The 19,804-nt window shown below is 42.6% G+C and overlaps 1 protein-coding gene across 6 annotated transcripts in view; it reads right to left on the bottom strand.

Moving 5' to 3' along the window:
• Positions 1 to 19,804, bottom strand: part of LOC130293585 (sodium-dependent neutral amino acid transporter B(0)AT2-like) — an 89,884-nt gene that overhangs the window by 24,985 nt on the left and 45,095 nt on the right. For 5 of the 6 annotated variants that reach the window (XM_056542435.1, XM_056542437.1, XM_056542432.1 and 2 more), the window contains exons 2-3: positions 9,306 to 9,554; positions 4,360 to 4,517 (exon numbers count right to left, since the gene is read on the bottom strand). In XM_056542435.1, the coding sequence (XP_056398410.1) occupies positions 4,360 to 4,517; positions 9,306 to 9,492 (345 nt within the window). In that variant the 5' untranslated portion in view covers positions 9,493 to 9,554. Of the gene's footprint in view, positions 1 to 4,359; positions 4,518 to 9,305; positions 9,555 to 9,676; positions 9,696 to 19,804 lie in introns of those variants that run through there. The other variant, XM_056542436.1, reaches the window with a different exon arrangement.

Here is a 19,804-nt window from a genome sequence, read left to right on the forward strand (position 1 = left end):
GTCCGGTGCTCAGTCCGCCATAAGCATAGAAAACTTGAAAGAAGAGATCGCAGACGGCACTCACGGAAACAGCAAGAAGTTTTATTCGGGATCGCTGGTCCACGCAACAAAAACGACAGGTAAGTCGACCGGTTTCGCGCTACACAGAGCGCTTACACGTGACCTCTGACATCAATTAACCCTTCCCCCTTAAATACATACACCAGGTAATACAAAAATAGAAAACTAGACATTACAGGGTTAAAAGCACAAATATGGTGTGTGGTATAGAGAGACTAGCATTAGTGTTTACTAATTTAGCTATGACAGCGCCTAAAACTGTGTAACACTAACGGAGGTAATGCATAGTATTTAAAACGCTAGGTGTGAACATAGATCCTATGCTAACAACATCCACCTGCACTATGGAAATACATTAAAATCCTCCCGTAGGTTTAATCCTAGTGGTCCTATGGCGTCTGTAAGTATAATCATTTCAGATTCTTTTTGTAACAATAATTTGTGTCTATCTCCACCAAATTTTAAGGGCGCAACTGTTTTTAATCCTAGGAATTTTAAATCTTCAATTTTGTTATTATGTTTATATTTCATATGTTCTATTACTTTTGGGCAGCCTTTTCCAGTAATGAGTGAACGAAAGTGTTCCCTAATTCTTTTATGCAAGGGTCTTATGGTCTTCCCAATATAGTAAAAACCGCATGTACAAACTAATGCATAAACGATATAGGTAGATTTACATGTCACAAAATCATGGATATCAATATTCTGTGACCCTAAATGTATGTTTTTCGTTTGTATCATGTGAGAACATAAATTGCACTGTCCACATTTAAAACATCCTTGTGGTTTAGATTTTTCTATCCAATTTTTGGACGTATCATCTTGTAATCTACCTCGTACAATATGATCTCTAATATTCTTAGTTCTGCGAAAAGAAATTAATGGTTTATTCAACTGTGTTTTACTTAAAATATCATCCTGCTGGAGAATATGCCAATTTTTATGTATCGCAGACCTAATTTTATTTTCCATAGGGCTGTACATAAAGGAAAACGTAAAGTTTTTTGTTTGATTTTCTGTATTTAATTTAACACGGTCATTATCATGTGTTTTATGTTTTTTATGCAATAATTGACTGCGAGGTATTTTCCTGACCTTAAATAATGCCTCACTCAGGATAGATATAGGGTAGCCCCTCTCTTTTAGTCTGTCCCATAATTGTTTAGCCTGTATTTCAAATGTTTCCGTAGTGGTATTTATCCGTTTCAATCGGACAAATTGTCCGAAAGGAAGGGATTTTTTGACATGTTGAGAATGAAAGCTGTCATACCTAAGTAAGGAATTAGTGGCTGTAATTTTTCTAAATCCCTCAATTTCCAAGTAATCATTTTTAGCAACAAGTTTAGTGTCAAGAAATTCTATATTATTAATGCCCACCACACTAGTAAAATGCATATTATAATTATTGTCGTTCATGTAGGCGACGAACTGGTGAAACTGGGCCGTACTACCCGACCAGATAACCAGCACGTCGTCGACATATCTAACATAGAGGGCCAGATATTCAAGGAAAGGATTATTAGAAGAGAAGACCTTATCTTCCTCTAGGACCCCCAAAAAAATATTTGCGAAAGTAGGTGCCACGGGGGTCCCCATCGCAGTCCCAGATCGCTGGTTAAACCAGCGATTATTAAACTGGAAAGCGTTATGGGATAATACAAACTGTAACATCTCACAAATGTAATTAATGTAGACAGGGCTATGATTTTCCGTTTGGTCTAGTCGACGTCGGACGGCCTCCACACCCGCACCCTGAGGGATGCGGGTGTAGAGGCTCTCCACGTCGATACTAGCCAAAATAAAATGCTCCTGCCACCCAAAATTTTCCAAAATTTGCAGTAAGTGTTGAGTGTCTTTTAAATAAGCTGGTATAGTAAGTAATAATGGGCGCAGGACCCAATCTAGGTATTGGGACAGGGGCTCGGTAACTGAGCCTCTGCCCGCAACAATAGGCCGACCTGGCGGTAATTGTGCATTTTTGTGAATTTTGGGTGTCCAGTACCAGTATGGCTTTTTTGGGTGAGTAATAAAAAGTTTGTTAGCAAATCTCTCCGAAAAAATATTATTTTCCACTCCCCTCCTGAGTAGTGATCTAGCACTCTCCTTCCTTTCGGACAATTTGTCCGATTGAAACGGATAAATACCACTACGGAAACATTTGAAATACAGGCGAAACAATTATGGGACAGACTAAAAGAGAGGGGCTACCCTATATCTATCCTGAGTGAGGCATTATTTAAGGTCAGGAAAATACCTCGCAGTCAATTATTGCATAAAAAACATAAAACACATGATAATGACCGTGTTAAATTAAATACAGAAAATCAAACAAAAAACTTTACGTTTTCCTTTATGTACAGCCCTATGGAAAATAAAATTAGGTCTGCGATACATAAAAATTGGCATATTCTCCAGCAGGATGATATTTTAAGTAAAACACAGTTGAATAAACCATTAATTTCTTTTCGCAGAACTAAGAATATTAGAGATCATATTGTACGAGGTAGATTACAAGATGATACGTCCAAAAATTGGATAGAAAAATCTAAACCACAAGGATGTTTTAAATGTGGACAGTGCAATTTATGTTCTCACATGATACAAACGAAAAACATACATTTAGGGTCACAGAATATTGATATCCATGATTTTGTGACATGTAAATCTACCTATATCGTTTATGCATTAGTTTGTACATGCGGTTTTTACTATATTGGGAAGACCATAAGACCTTTGCATAAAAGAATTAGGGAACACTTTCGTTCACTCATTACTGGAAAAGGCTGCCCAAAAGTAATAGAACATATGAAATATAAACATAATAACAAAATTGAAGATTTAAAATTCCTAGGATTAAAAACAGTTGCGCCCTTAAAATTTGGTGGAGATAAGACACAAATTATTGTTACAAAAAGAATCTGAAATGATTATACTTACAGACGCCATAGGACCACTAGGATTAAACCTACGGGAGGATTTTAATGTATTTCCATAGTGCAGGTGGATGTTGTTAGCATAGGATCTATGTTCACACCTAGCGTTTTAAATACTATGCATTACCTCCGTTAGTGTTACACAGTTTTAGGCGCTGTCATAGCTAAATTAGTAAACACTAATGCTAGTCTCTCTATACCACACACCATATTTGTGCTTTTAACCCTGTAATGTCTAGTTTTCTATTTTTGTATTACCTGGTGTATGTATTTAAGGGGGAAGGGTTAATTGATGTCAGAGGTCACGTGTAAGCGCTCTGTGTAGCGCGAAACCGGTCGACTTACCTGTCGTTTTTGTTGCGTGGACCAGCGATCCCGAATAAAACTTCTTGCTGTTTCCGTGAGTGCCATCTGCGATCTCTTCTTTCAAGTCATAAATGATAAGTGACCTGTCTGACAAAGGAGATTTCCACTGGTTGAAAGGATATGTTTTAGTGTCACAGACATACCGTATTTTTCGCCGTATAAGACGCACTTTTTCTTCCCCAAAACTGGGGGGAAAAAGTCGGTGCGTCTTATATGGTGAATACACCCCTATCGCGGCGGTCCCTGCGGCCATTAACCGCCGGGACCTGCGGCTAATACAGGACATCACCGATCGGGGTGATGCCCTGTCTTAACCCTTCAGACACGGCGATCAAAGCTGACCGCCGCGTCTGAAGGGGAAGTGACACTAACCCGGCTGTTCAGTCGGGCTGTTCGGGACCGCCGCGATTTCACCGCGGCGGTCCCGAACAGCCCGACTGAATAGCCGGGTTAGTGCTTACAGGACACCGGGAGGGACCTTACCTGCCTCCTCTGTGTCTTCTCCGTTCAGGGATCCCCTGTATGGCCGGCGCTCTCCTTCCTCGTCATCACGTCGTTGCGTACGTGCGTCGGCGTGCGTAACGACGTGATGGCGGCAACGGAGAGCGAGGATACCCGGCCGGCAGCAGAGACGTTCCAGAGCGACGGGGACACGGCGACAGCGATGGAGCGACATTCAGGGTAGCGGTGACTGGTCCGGAGCGGCAGGGACACGTGAGTATTACCTCCTCCTGCAGTCGTCTTCAATCTGCGGACCTCCAGATGTTGCAAAACTACAACTCCCAGCATGCTGGGAGTTGTAGTTTTGCAACATCTGGAGGTCCGAAGGTTGAATACCACTATTGGGTTAAAAATCTTTATTTTTTTTAGATTTTGCCCCTAAAAATTGGGTGCGTCTTATACGCCGGTGCGTCCTATAGGACGAAAAATACGGTAACTACTTGATATCTGGATCAGTAATGATAACCACGAGGTCCATGTCCTGATATCGCCAACTTACCACACAACTAGCAAAGCCGATCCCAGCTAACCGCGGGCTGATGTGCTTCCAAACCCCAATGCTTCCCTGACGAATACTCTGCCCAGCAGCCAGTTCTAAGAAGAATAGGGGGATGCCGATGAGGAGAAGTAACAGAAAGTACAGTAACAAGAAGGCGCCTGCGAGACAAAGAAAAGACAATAGGCATCAATAAGCAATAGTTATCCCAGCAAATCAAAGACCTCATTTATGTAAAAAGTAGGGATCGACCGATTATCGGTTTGGCCGATATTCACGATTTTGGACGTTATCGGTATCGGCAACCTTGCCGATAATCCGATAATGCCCCCCGCCTCATAACCGCACGCCCCCACTGCACCGGCCAGAGACCGCCACCGGCGGAATATCGGTATAAGTTATCGGCTATCGGCCTTAACCTCCACAGATTATCGGTATCGGCCCTAAAAAAATCGATATCGGTTGATCCCTAGTAAAAAGGTAAAGTATTGCAAAGCATTAAAGGGGTACTCCGCTCAGCGGTTCGAACACTGGAGCCGGGAGCTCGTGACATCATAGCACTGCCTCGCCCCCTCAATGCAAGTCTATGGGTGGGGGCGTGACGTCATGATGGGGGGCGGGGCTATGACGTCACAAGCTCCCGGCGCCGGCTCCAGCGTTCGGAATAGTTTGTTCCAAATGCTGAGCAGCAGAGTACCCCTTTAAGATATCAGATGCCCCCTATTGGTTTTCCTAGGGCTGTGCAGTGTGGACAATAGACTCCTGTGTAATGCCAACGACAGACTCCTGGGCACTACCAATGACAGATTTCTGGGCACTGCCGCTTGAGCTCTATGTGAATCTCTCCAGTTAGAAATGGCATATCTGATTATATTAGCCAGTGGTAATTCTAAAATGTAGACTGAATATACCTAGATCAGTATTTTCCAAATAGTGTGTCTCCAGCTGTTGCAAATCTACAACTTCCAGAATGCCCAGACAGCCAAAGGCTGTCCAGGCATGCATGCAGGCAGTTGAAGTTTTGAAACAGCTGGAAACGCATTGTTTGGAAAACACTGACTTAAATGGACCACTAGGTGTCAGTAGTGCACATATACCTGGATGTTTAAAGGATTCTGATGGCAGGAAACATTGTGGACGGGGCAGCCATCCATATGATGCTGAAAGCCTTCCCTGCAAAGCTGCATTTGAGTGATTCCACTATATGGCCCTGATCATCCAAGAATATGTTCTATACCAGTGGTCTCCAACCAACGGACCTCCAGATGTTGAAAAACTACAACTCCCAGCATGCCCAGACAGCCAATGGCTGTCCGGGCATTCTGGGAGTTGTTCAGGTTGGGCCATTTATATGGATACACCTTAATAAAATGGGAATGGTTGGTGATATTAACTTCCTGTTTGTGGCACATTAGTATATGTGAGGGGGGAAACTTTTCAAGATGGGCGGTGACCATGGCGGCCATTTTGAAGTTGGCCATTTTGAATCCATCTTTTGTTTTTTCAATAGGAAGAGGGTCATGTGACACATCAAACTTATTGGGAATTTCACAAGAAAAACAATGATGTGCTTGGTTTTAACGTAACTTTATTCTTTCATGAGTTATTTACAAGTTTCTGACCACTTATAAAATGTGTTCAATGTGCTGCCCATTGTGTTGGATTGTCAATGCCACCCTCTTCTCTATATACTGCTATATACTACTATATACACCGCAGGAGAAATGCTAGCACAGGCTTCCAGTATCCGTATACACTGCTATATACTACTATATACACCACAGGAGAAATGCTAGCACAGGCTTCCAGTAACCGTATACACTGCTATATACTACTATATACACCGCAGGAGAAATGCTAGCACAGGCTTCCAGTATACACTGCTATATACTACTATATACACCGCAGGAGAAATGCTAGCACAGGGTTCCAGTAACCGTAGGTTCAGGTGCTGCAGAATGGGCAAAACAAAAATTGGAACAGGGCCCTCAGTTTACGCAGAAGATTTTGTTCAGTGATGAGGAAACTTTTATGTAAATGGTGAAGATAACAAACAAAACCAGCGCTATTGGTCTGACACTAACCCACATTGGATAGATCCCTCCAAGACTGTTGGAACACAAAAATTGATGGTATTGGTGTGGTAAATGGGGTACAAAGATCGTGGGGCCATTCTTCATCAATGGAAACCTCAAGGCCACTGGATATGTGAAATTGTTACATGATGATGTGTTTCCCTCTTTATGCACTGAAGCTGCACGTTCCCAGAGTTTTTCCAGCAAGATGGTGCACCACCACATTATGGGTGTCAGGTCCGAGCATTCCTAGATGAACAGTTTCCTGGAATGTGGATTGGTCGTCATGGGCCACTTGAATGGCCCCCAAGGTCTCCCGATCTGACCCCCTTAGACTTTTATCTTTGGGGTCATCTGAAGGAAATTGTCTATGCTGTGAAGATACGAGATGTGCAGCACCTGAAACTACGGATACTGGAAGCCTGTGCTAGCATTTCTCCTGCGGTGTATATAGTAGTATATAGCAGTATATACGGATACTGGAAGCCTGTGCTAGCATTTCTCCTGCGGTGTATATAGTAGTATATAGCAGTGTATACGGATACTGGAAGCCTGTGCTAGCATTTCTCCTGCAGTGTATATAGTAGTATATAGCAGTGTATACTGGAAGCCTGTGCTAGCATTTCTCCTGCGGTGTATATAGTAGTATATAGCAGTGTATACGGATACTGGAAGCCTGTGCTAGCATTTCTCCTGCGGTGTATATAGTAGTATATAGCAGTGTATACGGATACTGGAAGCCTGTGCTAGCATTTCTCCTGCGGTGTATATAGTAGTATATAGCAGTGTATACGGATACTGGAAGCCTGTGCTAGCATTTCTCCTGCGGTGTATATAGTAGTATATAGCAGTGTATACAGATACTGGAAGCCTGTGCTAGCATTTCTCCTGCGGTTTTGCTATCAGTGTGAGAAGAGTGGGAGAAGAGGGTTGCATTGACAATCCAACACAATGGGCAGCACATTGAACACATTTTATAAGTGGTCAGAAACTTGTAAATAACTCATGAAAGAATAAAATTACATTAAAACCAAGCACATCCTTGTTTTTCTTGTGAAATTCCCAATTAGTTTGATGTGTCACATGACCCTCTTCCTATTGATAAAACAAAAGTTTGATTCAAAATGGCCGACTTCAAAATGGCCGCCATGGTCACATGCAGGCTTATCACACTCTGCTGTACACGCCTTTAACATCGAAATCATTGAGATGTTTATTGGCAAACTTCAGACAAGCCCCCACATGTTATCTTGAGCAGGGGGACCTTGAGATCATTGACAAGATCCTCCTGTGTAGTTCTGGGCCGATTCCTCAGCGCTCTCATGATCACTGAAACTCTACGAGGTGAGATCCTGCATGGAGCCCCCAACCGAGGGAGACTGACTATTATTTTGTATTTATTTCATTTGTGAATAATGGCACCAACCCTTCTAAACTTCTCACCAAGCTTCTTGGTGATGATCTTGTAGCCCATTCCAGCCTTTTGTAGGTCTATAATCTTGTCCCTGACATCCTTGGACAGCTCTTTGGCCACGGTGGAGAGTTTGGAATCTGATTGATGGCTTCTGTGGACAGGTGTCTTTAATACAGGTAACAAGCAGAGATTATGAGTGTGCCCTTTAAGAGAGTGCTCCTAATCTCAGCTCATTACCTGTATAAAAAAAAAAAATGGGAGCCAGAAATCTTTCTTATTTACTTACTTTCTGAATGTTCAAATACTTATTACAAGAATACGTCACTCTCTCTGAGCTGTGGGTGCTAAAGTAGGAGTCCCAATCCGTGGTAATATATATATGTAGAAAGAGAAAAGTGTAAATCCACACTCACCACCAGGTTCGGCAGCACGAGCTCTTAAGTAGAGTCAGTCATGGGACCAGAGCAGCAGGATCGCTATGTGTGCTCAGAGGCGATAACCGGTTGTTTTGCGCATTTGTGCTTCATCCGGCCTCCAGAGAGAAGACTTGGCAAACCAAAATTGTTTGAATAAATGCAGTTTATTTGCAATCCCAACAAATTAAAGTGTAACGTTTCGGTCAGAATCCTGGACCTTCATCAGACCGGATTGCTGCGGAGGTAAGGATAGAAGTGGTATGGTCTCATGCCAGGAAAGCAGGTTAAAGGGGTACTCCGCTGCTCAGCATTTGGAACAAACTGTTCTGAATGCTGGATGTCATAGCCCCGCCCCCTCATGATGTCACACCCTGTCCCCTCAATGCAAGTCTATGGGTGGGGGCGTGGCGGCACCCATAGACTTGCATTGAGGGGACAGGGTGTGAAATCATGAGGGGGCGGGGCTATGACATCACAAGCTCCCGGAGCCGGCTCCAGCATTCGGAACCTCAAGTGGTCATGCAGTATGAGTGTATGCTCCAGCGCCTACAGGTCGCATGACCACTTAACCTGCTTTTCTGGCATGAGACCATACCACTTCTATCCTTACCTCCGCAGCAATCCGATCTGATGAAGGTCCAGGATTGGGACCCAAACGTTACCCTTTAATTTGTTGGGATTGTGAATAAAAAATCTGCATTTATTTATTCAACCAATTTTGGTGTGCTAAGTCTGCTCTCAGAGCCTCAAATACTTATTTCATTGAGTACAATGCTAATTAATTCATTACTTATTTGAAATAGTTTTTCTGGATATTTTGTATTGTTATTCTGTCTCTCACTGTTCAGGTTAATCTACCATTACAATTGTAGACTGATCATTTCTTAGTCCGTGAGCAAATGTACAAAATCAGCAAATCATTTTTTCCTTCACTGTAGCATAACGTTAGTAAACATGGAAGCCTAAGAGGATACAGAACATTGGAAAGTGACATAAAAAAAAATACACAGAACGATGTGGCATAAACGATGCGGCATATCTTACCTCCCCCATTTTGGTGACACAGGTAAGGAAACCGCCAGACATTTCCGAGACCGACAGAGAAGCCAACCTGGGCAAGGATATACTGCACTTTACTGCCCCAGGCGGGGCGGGAGGAGGTTTCCGGTAGTAGATCACGACTGGACTCCCCTGCGACGCTGCCCTCTAATTCATTAAGGGATTTTTCCATTGGGTGATGTCACTATACTAGTGTTTGGTAATGTAGGGTTCAAGGTATAGAGTCTTTAAAACCTGCAAAAATACAAACAAAATGTAAGTAAAAACAATCATGTATAGTGATGAAACATAAAAGAAAAAGGATATGGGATCAATAGAAATGTAGCAAGTTATTTCCTTTAAGCAACTGGTCCAACCTCCGGTTATGGTCAAGGATATATCCTCCTCTTTGTCTTTCTCTTTACACAGTAAGCTGCAGTACCAGGCAAAGCCACTAAAAACTAAACAGCACTGTGCCTGGTAAACAAAAAAGAGGCCGCAGTGTTTACCCAGAGTGCTGCACTTTAACCGGCTGATCGTTGGGGTGCCAGCAGGCGGACACTCACCAATTTAATACTGATGGTCTTTCCTAAGTATTCCCCTTTAAAGGGGTACTCCACTGGAAAACATTTTCTTTTAAATCAACTGGTGCCAGAACGTTAAACAGATTTGTGAATTACTCCTATTTAAAAATCTTAATCCTTCCAGTACTTATCAGCTGCTGTATGCTCCACAGGAAGTTCTTTTCTTTTTCAATTTCCTTTCAGTCTGACCACAGTGCTGTCTGCTGACACCTCTGTCCATGTCAGGGGAGGTTTGCCATGGGGATTTGCTCCCACTCTGGACAGTTCCTAAAATGGACAGAGGTGTCAGCAGAGAGCACTGAGGTCAGACAGAAAGGAAATTTAAAAAGAAAAGAACTATGGAGCATACAGCAGCTGATAAGTACCAGAAGGTTTAAGATTTTTAAATAGGAGTAATTCATAAATCTGTTTAAAAGGGGTTCTCCTCTGCCCTGTCTTCCGGAACTCTGCTCGCAGCGTCCGGAAGTTTATTACTCCGGACGCTGTGTGCGGGCTTCCGTGTTCGAGGTCGCCCCCTCGTGACATCACACCCTCGAACACGGCCTCGAACACGGAAGCCCGCACACAGCGTCCGGAGTAATAAACTTCCGGATGCTGCAAGCAGAGCTCCAGAAGACAGGGCAGTGGAGAACCATTTTAACTTTCTGGCACCAGTTGATTTAAGAATTTTTTTTTCCAATAGAGTACCCCTTTAAAGGGCTTGTCTCATCATCTGTTATTGCCAGGCCATAGTAATAAATGGTGTCTAACATGTACCTCCAGGTATACGCTACAGCAACCATATAATTTCCTATTCCAAATCGTACAGACAGATCATTCATATCCAACCATCAACATACTGGACTAAACTGGACAATCAGGGAGACCACTCAAAAAACGTAGACCACCAAAGTGGGCTTGTACAAAGTGGCAAACCATACTCGGCCTATCACGCCATACCTATGTAGCTTCAGCCAACAATGGCCAAAGAATCCAACCTGACATCGGTCTGCCATCAAAACGATGGTCAGACAAATGGTCAAAGTTTATCATTTTAGCCGACTTTTGTCTTAGGTGTATGAGAAGCTTTAGTGGCAGACACCTACAGGTATTAAATATGTAAGTTATATCAGTGTTACCTACACGTGTCCTCACAGATCCCTAAGATACTTGCTTATACTTGTAGAGAACATCAGTATAACTACTCTGCCAACCATCTTCAGCTCTGATGTAAATGGAGATCGTATCTACCCGAGACCACAACCATGCCAACCTGATGCCAATGGTCAGCCGAAGACCTTACGCCTTCTGACTTTCTCAAAAATAAGATTCCATCCATACAGAAAAGTAAAGCAAAATACAAGACATCATTTATCCAATCCAGAATTTTAGTAATTCTTTCAAAATTTACTAAAAAAGGAAAAACTTAAATTTGGTATGGGCATAAGTCAGTTTTTCCCAACCAAGGTGCCTCCGTAAATGCTGGCACCCCTGAAATTTTTCAAGAAAATGAAGTTAAAGGATTGCAGTAACACATGTTTTGCTATACACATGTTTATTCCCTTGGAACTAAACCAAAAAAGGGAGGAAATAAGCAAACTGGACATAATGTCACACCAAACTCCAAAAATAGGCTGGACAAAATTATTGGCTCCCTTAACTTAATATTTGGTTACACACCCTTTGGAAAAAATAACTGAAATCAGTCGCTTCCTATAACCATCAATAAGCTTCTTACACCTCTCAGCCGGAATGTTGGACCACTCTTCCTTTGCAAACTGCTCCAGGTCTCTTATTGGAAGGCGCTTTTTCCCAACAGAATTTTTAAGATCTCTCCAGGTGTTCAATGGGATTTAGATCTGGACTCATTGCTGCCACTTCAGAACTCTCCAGCACTTTGTTGACATCCATTTCTGGGTGCTTTTTGACACATGTTTGGGGTCATTGTCCTGCTGGAAGACCCAAGATATCGGATGCAAACCCAGCTTTCTGACACTGGGCTGTACAGTGCGACCCAAAATCTGTTGGTAATCCAGATTTCATGATGCCTTTTACACATTCAAGGCACCCAGAGCCAGAGGCAGCAAAACAACCCCAAACATCATTGACCCTCCACCATATTTCATTGAAGGTACTGTGTTGTTTTCTCTGTAGGCCTCATTCCGTTTTCGGTAAAAAGTAGAATGATGTGCTTTACCAAGACATTTTCCCCAAAGGATTTTGGCTTACTCAAGTTCATTTTGGCAAAATGTAGTCTTGCTTTTTTATGTCTCAGTGTCAGCAGTGGGGTCCTCCTGGGTCTCCTGCCATAGCATTTCATTTCATTTAAATGTCCACTGATATTCAAGCTGTCCTGCAGGCTCAGGGAGCATCAGTGTCAGCGCGAACTATCTTTGGAACTAATTTGGGGCTGCTTATCCACCATCCAGACTATCCTGCGTTGATACCTTTCATCAATTTTTCTCTTCCGTCCACACCCAGGGAGATTAGCTACAGTGCCATGGGTTGCAAACTTCTTGATAATGTTGCGCACTGTGGACAAAGGCAAATCTAGATCTCTGGAGATGGACTTGTAACATTGAGATTGTTGATATTTTTCCACAATTTTGGTTCTCAAATCCTCAGACAGTTCTTTTCTGCTCTTTCTGTTCTCCATGCTTAGTGTGGCACACACAGACACACAATGCAAAGACTAAGTGAACTTCTCTCCTTTTTTATCTGCTTTCAGGTGTGATTTTTTTATATTGCCCACACATGTTACTTGCCCCAGGTGAATTTAAAGGAGTATCACATGCTTGAAACAATCTTAGGCTTCTTTCACACTACACAATTACTCCGTTTTAAAGATCTGTTGGAAGTTTCGTCTGAAAATCGGCAGTAAAACGGCAGTTACAAAATCCTAAACGTCCGTTAGAAAATCCCATTATAGTCTATGGGATTTTTCTAATAGCCGTTTTAACCCGTTATTAATAACGGCCGTTATTCTAGAATAACTTCATTTCTAGAAAAGTTTCAGGGGTGCCAACATTTATGGCCATGACTGTATATGTGTGTATATATATATATATATATATATATATATATATATATACACACACATATATATATATACACACACACACACACACACACATTCATGCTGGGTTCACACCACGTTTTTGCAATACAGTTCCCATAAACGTTTTCAATTTGAAAACCGTACGGAACCATATGCATTGACTCTCCATTGAAAACCGTATGCCAAATAATGCATCCGGTTGTGTCTGTTTTGCATCCTGTACGGTTTTGTCAGTTTTTTTTCCATTACCCAAAACCGTAGCCTACCACAGTTTTTGGTCCGGGCAAAAAACCGTATTGAAACGTATACATTTTTTTTTAAACATGGGAGTCAATGGGAACCGTACAGAACCGTATGTGCGTACGGTTCCATCCGGTTTGCACCATACAGTTTTTGACTTTGCACGTTTTTTTTTTCTTGGAATTTCAATCTAATAAGTGAAATGGAGTGAAAAGTTAAAAACTTATACTTTGTCTTCTTAAAAAAACAGTTGCAACCGGACATCATTTTTCAAACCGTATACGGATTAAAATTTGTACACACGTTTTGATACAGTTTAGTCCGGTTTTGAGGAATCGTTTTTTTTTTTTTTTTATCAAAAACCCGATACGGGAACTGTATTGCAAAAACATGGTGTGAACCCAGCCTTATTTGGCATTAAGCAGTGGTCTCAAACTGTGGCCAACGCATGCTGGGAGTTGAAGTTTTGCAACATCTGGAGGGCCACAGTTTGAGACCACTGGCATAAAGTAAAAAAAAAAAATTAAAAAAAAAATGCCTCCTAGTCTGGGTGTTTTCCCCTTCGGTTCTGTTTGGGTAGGTAACAACCACCGTTACCTGACAACCACGATTTTCAATTAACACTCCAGGGGCCAAAAATGACATCTGCACAGTTTTACGGAACCAGCCCACAGATGCTGCCCATCCCCCGGAGCCCTGTGAAATTTCTTAAGGAATGCATCACATTGGGAATGTCCACAAGGCGAACACAGATACACTGCATACTTCAGACATGACTCCATGCGCATTCTGCTCCTAACCCTGGGACGGCGCCAATGCAAACTAGTGAAGACTGCGAGATGTGTCCCACCCAGCACAGATATAATTCTATAATATTCCCATACAGGAGGTTATTCAGCAGCGAGGGAACATCCACCACGTTCTTATCCCTGCCTTCCCTTTCTCAGTCAGCCACTTTAAGACAGGCTCCAACCCGTCCTCTCTACGTCTGGGCCAACCAGCGTCCCGTCTCAGGAGGTGTGTGACTCCACGCCTCTGTGCAAATAGCATGCCGTATATTTTCCATCAATTTAACCCATTTAACTTTTAGATGACATTGAATTCTCAATAGGACCTGAAGATCGGGTGTCAAACACAATCTAGGAGCACAGGATTTAAAGAGGGAACAATTTTTAAATCAACTGGTGCTAGAAAGTTACATATACATATTTGTAAATGACTTCTATTTAAAAATCTTAATTCTTACAGTACTTATCAGCTGCTGTATACTCTTCTTTTTGACCACAGTGCTTTCTGCTGACACCTCTGTCCATGTCAGGAACTGTCCAGAGCAGGAGAGGTTTGCTATGGGGATTTGTTCCTGCTCTGGACAGTTCCTGACATGGACAGAGGTGTCAGCAGAGAGCAGTGTGGTCAGACAGAAAAGAAAAAAAAAAGAAAAGAAAAAAAAAAAAAAACTTCCTGTGGAGTATACAGCAGCTGATAAGCACTGGAAGGATTAGGATTTTTAAATAGAAGTAATTTACAAATCTGTTTAACTTTCTGGCACCAGTTGATTTAAAAAAAATAGTTTTTCACTGGAGTACCCCTTTAAGGGGGGGAATGCATTAGTGGTCTCCAACCTGTGACTCAACACTAGTCTGGTGCTACAAAACTCCAACTCCCAGCATGTTGGAGTGGGGCTGCAAGTTGGGGACTGCACACGTAATATATATGAATAGTGTGCATCCTGTGAAAATATTACTATCGGACAAAGACACCGCATGCTGGCAGCCAGCTACCGGGGCATAGTGGGAGTTGTAGTTTTGTGACCGTAACAGCATAGAGATGACACCATCCCAAGTAAATTTATTGCAAGGGTTTAACCACATGTTGCAATTTTTTTGCAACATTACCGTAAAGTGTGACCATTCCTCAACATGTGGCTCTCTGTTGCAGAACGACAACTCCTATCATGCCCTGACAGAACCCACACGTTGCAATTATTTTTGCATCATTACCGTAAAGTGTGACCATCCCTCAACATGTGGCTCTCTGTTGCAAAACGACAACTCCTATCATGCCCTGACAGCCGAAGGCTGTCAGGGCATGATGGGAGTTATCGTTTTGTAACAGCTGGAGAGCAAAAGTAAAGTCTTAAAGATCCCTGTACTGTCCCGCTCAAGCTTCCTCCATAGTTACCTTGTACTCCTAGGGGGTCCTCTCCACTAGTCCTCTGTATTATTGTCCCAAGTCTGTGCACTGGGGGGGGGAAGAGTTTTATACTTGTCGTATTTTGAGGGATGGCTATGAAATTCCCAGCCAAGGTTACATAAAGACATCTCAGCATACGGAGAACGCTGCGAGCCCCGACACCTCTGTCTACAGGAAGGTCCTCAGAGAGCACATAACAGTAAAGGTTTATTCACACCATGCGATTATGTTGCTTTTTTTTCTTGCTTTAAATTTCTGAAATTCATTTAACAGCGTATTTAATACAATTCTGGAAAATCGCTTGATTTAAAAAAAAAAAAAAAAAAAGGCAACATGACATGCAACAGGCAATAAACCCTAAGGGTACAGTCACGGGGACGGTATCTGCTGCATAGTTCAACAATTTATTTGTACTGATTTAATAGCATTAAAGAGTTACTGTCGTTAGCAAGAAAAATTGTAAAAAATGCTTAAAAAGAGTACCTCTCATGATCTTGTTAAATCTTATAATCCTCCCAGTTCACTGCCCCCATCATGATAAACCACCCCCTGCCTTCATTTTTCTTATTTTTTTAGTTTTCTACCTTGATATTTCTCTGTATCTTCTGCTCAGTCTCAGTTAGATTCACATACTGGGAAGGGGCGTTCCCCAGCAGGCGTGACATCATCTGAAGCCATACAGGGGAGAACTTCCTCCCTCACTCTGCTACACACACAGCCCAGAGCAGTTCAGTGTGAGATGAGCTATCATTGGATAAGGCTGCACACACACCTCCAGGACTCCAGAATGCATTTCCTGATTTTGGACTTCTGCCAGGCCAGCAGGAATCCAAAGTCTGTGCAAGAGATAGGGGGAAATGTGCTCTGAACAAGTAGGGAGACACCTAGTGGCAGTTTATTTTAAACACTAATGTACTTCGCTAAATAAAACAAAGAAACTTTTTTTTATATAAACATAGTACATCAGAAAGATTTTTTATTTATCATAGGAAATGCAACAGCAAAAATCAGTTTTAATGAGAGTGCCCATTTAAATCAGTGTAGTAATGTGCCCCAAGATCTGTATGCATAATAATATATATGTGTTAATATGTAAAATACCTTTTGATCTACATATATCTGTGATCAGTCTTCTAAATTTCTCCCAGAGGCTGGGGGATTTTCCCCTGGACTGTCTAATTTGTCTTAGCTACAATTCACACGGAGGAATTTCCGAGCGGAATTTCCACAGACATTTCAATGACGCACTCCGCAGAAAGAATTGTTATGTCAATTCTTTCTGTGAAATCTGCTCGTAAATCCCTCTATGAAGTGCATTTCTGAATGGTCCGAGTGCCGACTTTTTCTGCCGGAGCCTGTGGGGGACGTAAAGTCTGGAAAGAAATTCAGCCATGTAAATGGGGCCTTCATAGGAAAGCTGCAACAGCCATGCACACAGGGTAAGGTGAAAGAAAGCGCATCCGCAGCGTATTTGACATTGAGGATGCGCTGCCGGCAGTCACAGAGTGATGACAGAGTGAGCTCCCTGTAGCTCTGTGTGTCCGCTCGTATCTGGGGACACGCAGAGCTAGGGAGCTCACCCTGCAATTGCTCCGTGACTGACGGCCGCACATCTGCAGCATCAAACACACTGCGGATGAGCTGTGTGTGACCCTACCGTAATGCTATGTTCGCACGTCGCTTTCAAATTCATGGAATTGGGTTAATTTTGCTGAGATTAAAGGAGTAGTCCAGTGGTGACTCAGTGGTTTACAACTTATCCCCTATCTTAAGGATAGGGGATAAGTTGCAGATCGCGGGGGGTCCGACCCCTGGGGCCCCCCGCGATCTCCTGTACGGAGCCCCAACAGCCCGCGGGAAGGGGGCGTGTCGACCTCCGCACGAAGCGGCGGCCGACACGCCCCCTCAATACAACTCTATGGCAGAGCCGAAGCGCTGCCTTCGGCAATCTCCGGCTCTGCCATAGAGATGTATTGAGGGGGCGTGTCGGCCACCGCCTCGTGCGGGGGTCGACACCCGCTATCTCGGGGGAGAGCCGGGGCCCTGTACAGAGAGATCGCGGGGGGCCCCAGCGGTTGGACCCCTGGCGATCTCAAACTTATCCCCTATCCTTAGGATAGGGGATAAGTTTTTCACCACTGGACTACCCCTTTAACTACTGCAATTTAAAGTCCCATTGACGAATAGGAATTTTAAGTTAATGGAATTAACTACTTTGCATATACCCCTAGGAATCCACAAACATTAAATAGAGTGCTAAGAAAAGAAAACAATCTGGAAAACGGAAAATTTTTGTTGCATGTGACGGGGCTGCAGAAAACGCATTCACATGAACAGTTTGCGGACGGTCATTGGATAGGACATGGATTTCAGCACATAATTTGCGCTGAAATCTTTAGCGACTATGACACATTTGAACATCATGATTCCCAAGCTGCCCTGACCCCATAGACATCAACATCAGGATATGAATGAAGAGAAGATCAGACAACACTAGAAAAGAGGTTAAAGTAATTACTGTGGCAAATGGGGAGATGAGGGGACAGCAATGACTGTGACACTGGAGGGGGATATGGGGAAACACATGACTGTGACACAGGCGATAAGGGGACATTTAGCTCCGAACACAGTATGCGGGCTGCGTGGGTCGGTCATGCCTCTCGTGACTTCAGGCCACGCCCCCTCAATGCAAGTCTCTGGGAGGGGGCGTGGCGGCTGCCACGCCCCCTCCCCTAGACTTGCATTGAGGGGGCTTGGTCTGGCATCACGAGGGGGTTGTGGCCGACCCCTGCAGCGAGCGCACAGCGGCCAGTGGAGTACCCCTTTAAGCCCTATCTAAAGTTTTAAAACTGCAAAGTAATGTAATATATAAATACATTACAGCCTGTGCAAAGGAAATGCACATGCATCCGTTAAAGGGGTTATGCAGGAAAAAACTTTATTTTTATATATCAACTGGCTCCAGAAAGTTAAACAGATTTGTAAATTACTTCTATTTAAAAAAAATCTTAATCCTTTCAGTACTTATGAGCTGTTGAAGTTGAGTTGTTCTTTTCTAAGTGCTCTCTGATGACACCTGTCTCGGGAACTGTCCAGAGTAGAAGCAAATCCCCATAGCAAACCTCTTCTACTCTGTGCAGTTCCCGAGACAAGCAGAGATGTCAGCAGAGAGCACTGTTGCCAGACAGAAAAGAACAACTCAACTTCAGCAGGTGATAATTATTGGAAGGATTAAGATTTTTTAATAGAAGTAATTTACAAATCTGTTTAGTTGATATATAAAAAAAAGAAATAATAATAAATAGTTTTTTCCTGGAATACCCCTTTAAGTTATACCTCACAGGGACTTGTATTATCACAGAGCAAAATAGGTTAAACTGCTACGACCAGTAGGGCAGCTCATCATATGGGCACAGCTTCTGAGACCCGGGCGATCACCATCACAAACATATGTGGGGATACAGAAACCTTCCCATTTTGCACATGTTCAAAAATGTCACGGAATTGTGCCAAAGTATTTCAAAAAAACATTGAAGCAAGTTTGCAAATAAATAATCTTGATAAAAAATATTCAGTCTTTTTCTGGGCATCTCTTCTTATAGACTTAAAGGGTACCTCTCATCAAAAAAACGTTTGATATATTATAGATTAAGGTATGCAGAATAACTTTACAATTGCATGTTATTAAAAAATATGCTTCTTTCTATTTAATTTTCCACTTTGAAGAAATGACCACTAGGGGTCTCCCTACCAGTCCTGGCAGCAAGCATTTCAGACTCATGCTGGAGTCCTAAACACTACGAGCTGCCAGTCTGCTTTGTTCACAAAGGAGAACACTCAGAGCTGCCAGCCTGCTTTGTTCACAGCCTGTTTGGCTGTGAACAAAGCAGGCTGGCAGCTCTGAGTGTTTAGGACTCCAGCATGAGTCAGAAATGCTTGCTGACAGGACTGATCGGGAAAAATACAATAGAAAGAAGCATATTTTTCATTAACATGCTATTGGAAAGTTATTCAACATTCATTAATCTAAAATATATCCAAAGTTTATTTGATGAGAGGTTCCCCTATAAGGTGGGTTCACACCACGATTTTGCTATACGGTTTCGGCATACGATTTCATAAAAGAAAATAAAAAATGTATGCAACCGTACAGAAAACCGTGCTCAGACTTCCCATTCAAAACCATATGCACCATAATGTATACGGTTGTCTCCGTTTTTCAAACCATACGTTTTTTTTACTTTTTTTTTCTGGACAGAAAACCGTGGCCTACCACGGTTTTTGGTCCGGGTGAAAAACTGTATTAAACCGTATGTTTTTTTTTTTTTTTTTTAACATGGGAGTCAATGGGAACCGTACAGAACTGTATGTGCGTCCGGTTCCATCCGGTTTTCACCACACGGTTTTTGACTTTCCACAGTTTCTTTTCTTGGAATTTCAATCAAACAAGT

This window comes from Hyla sarda, chromosome 10 (genome assembly GCF_029499605.1).
Source record: "Hyla sarda isolate aHylSar1 chromosome 10, aHylSar1.hap1, whole genome shotgun sequence".
Lineage (NCBI taxonomy): Eukaryota > Metazoa > Chordata > Amphibia > Anura > Hylidae > Hyla > Hyla sarda.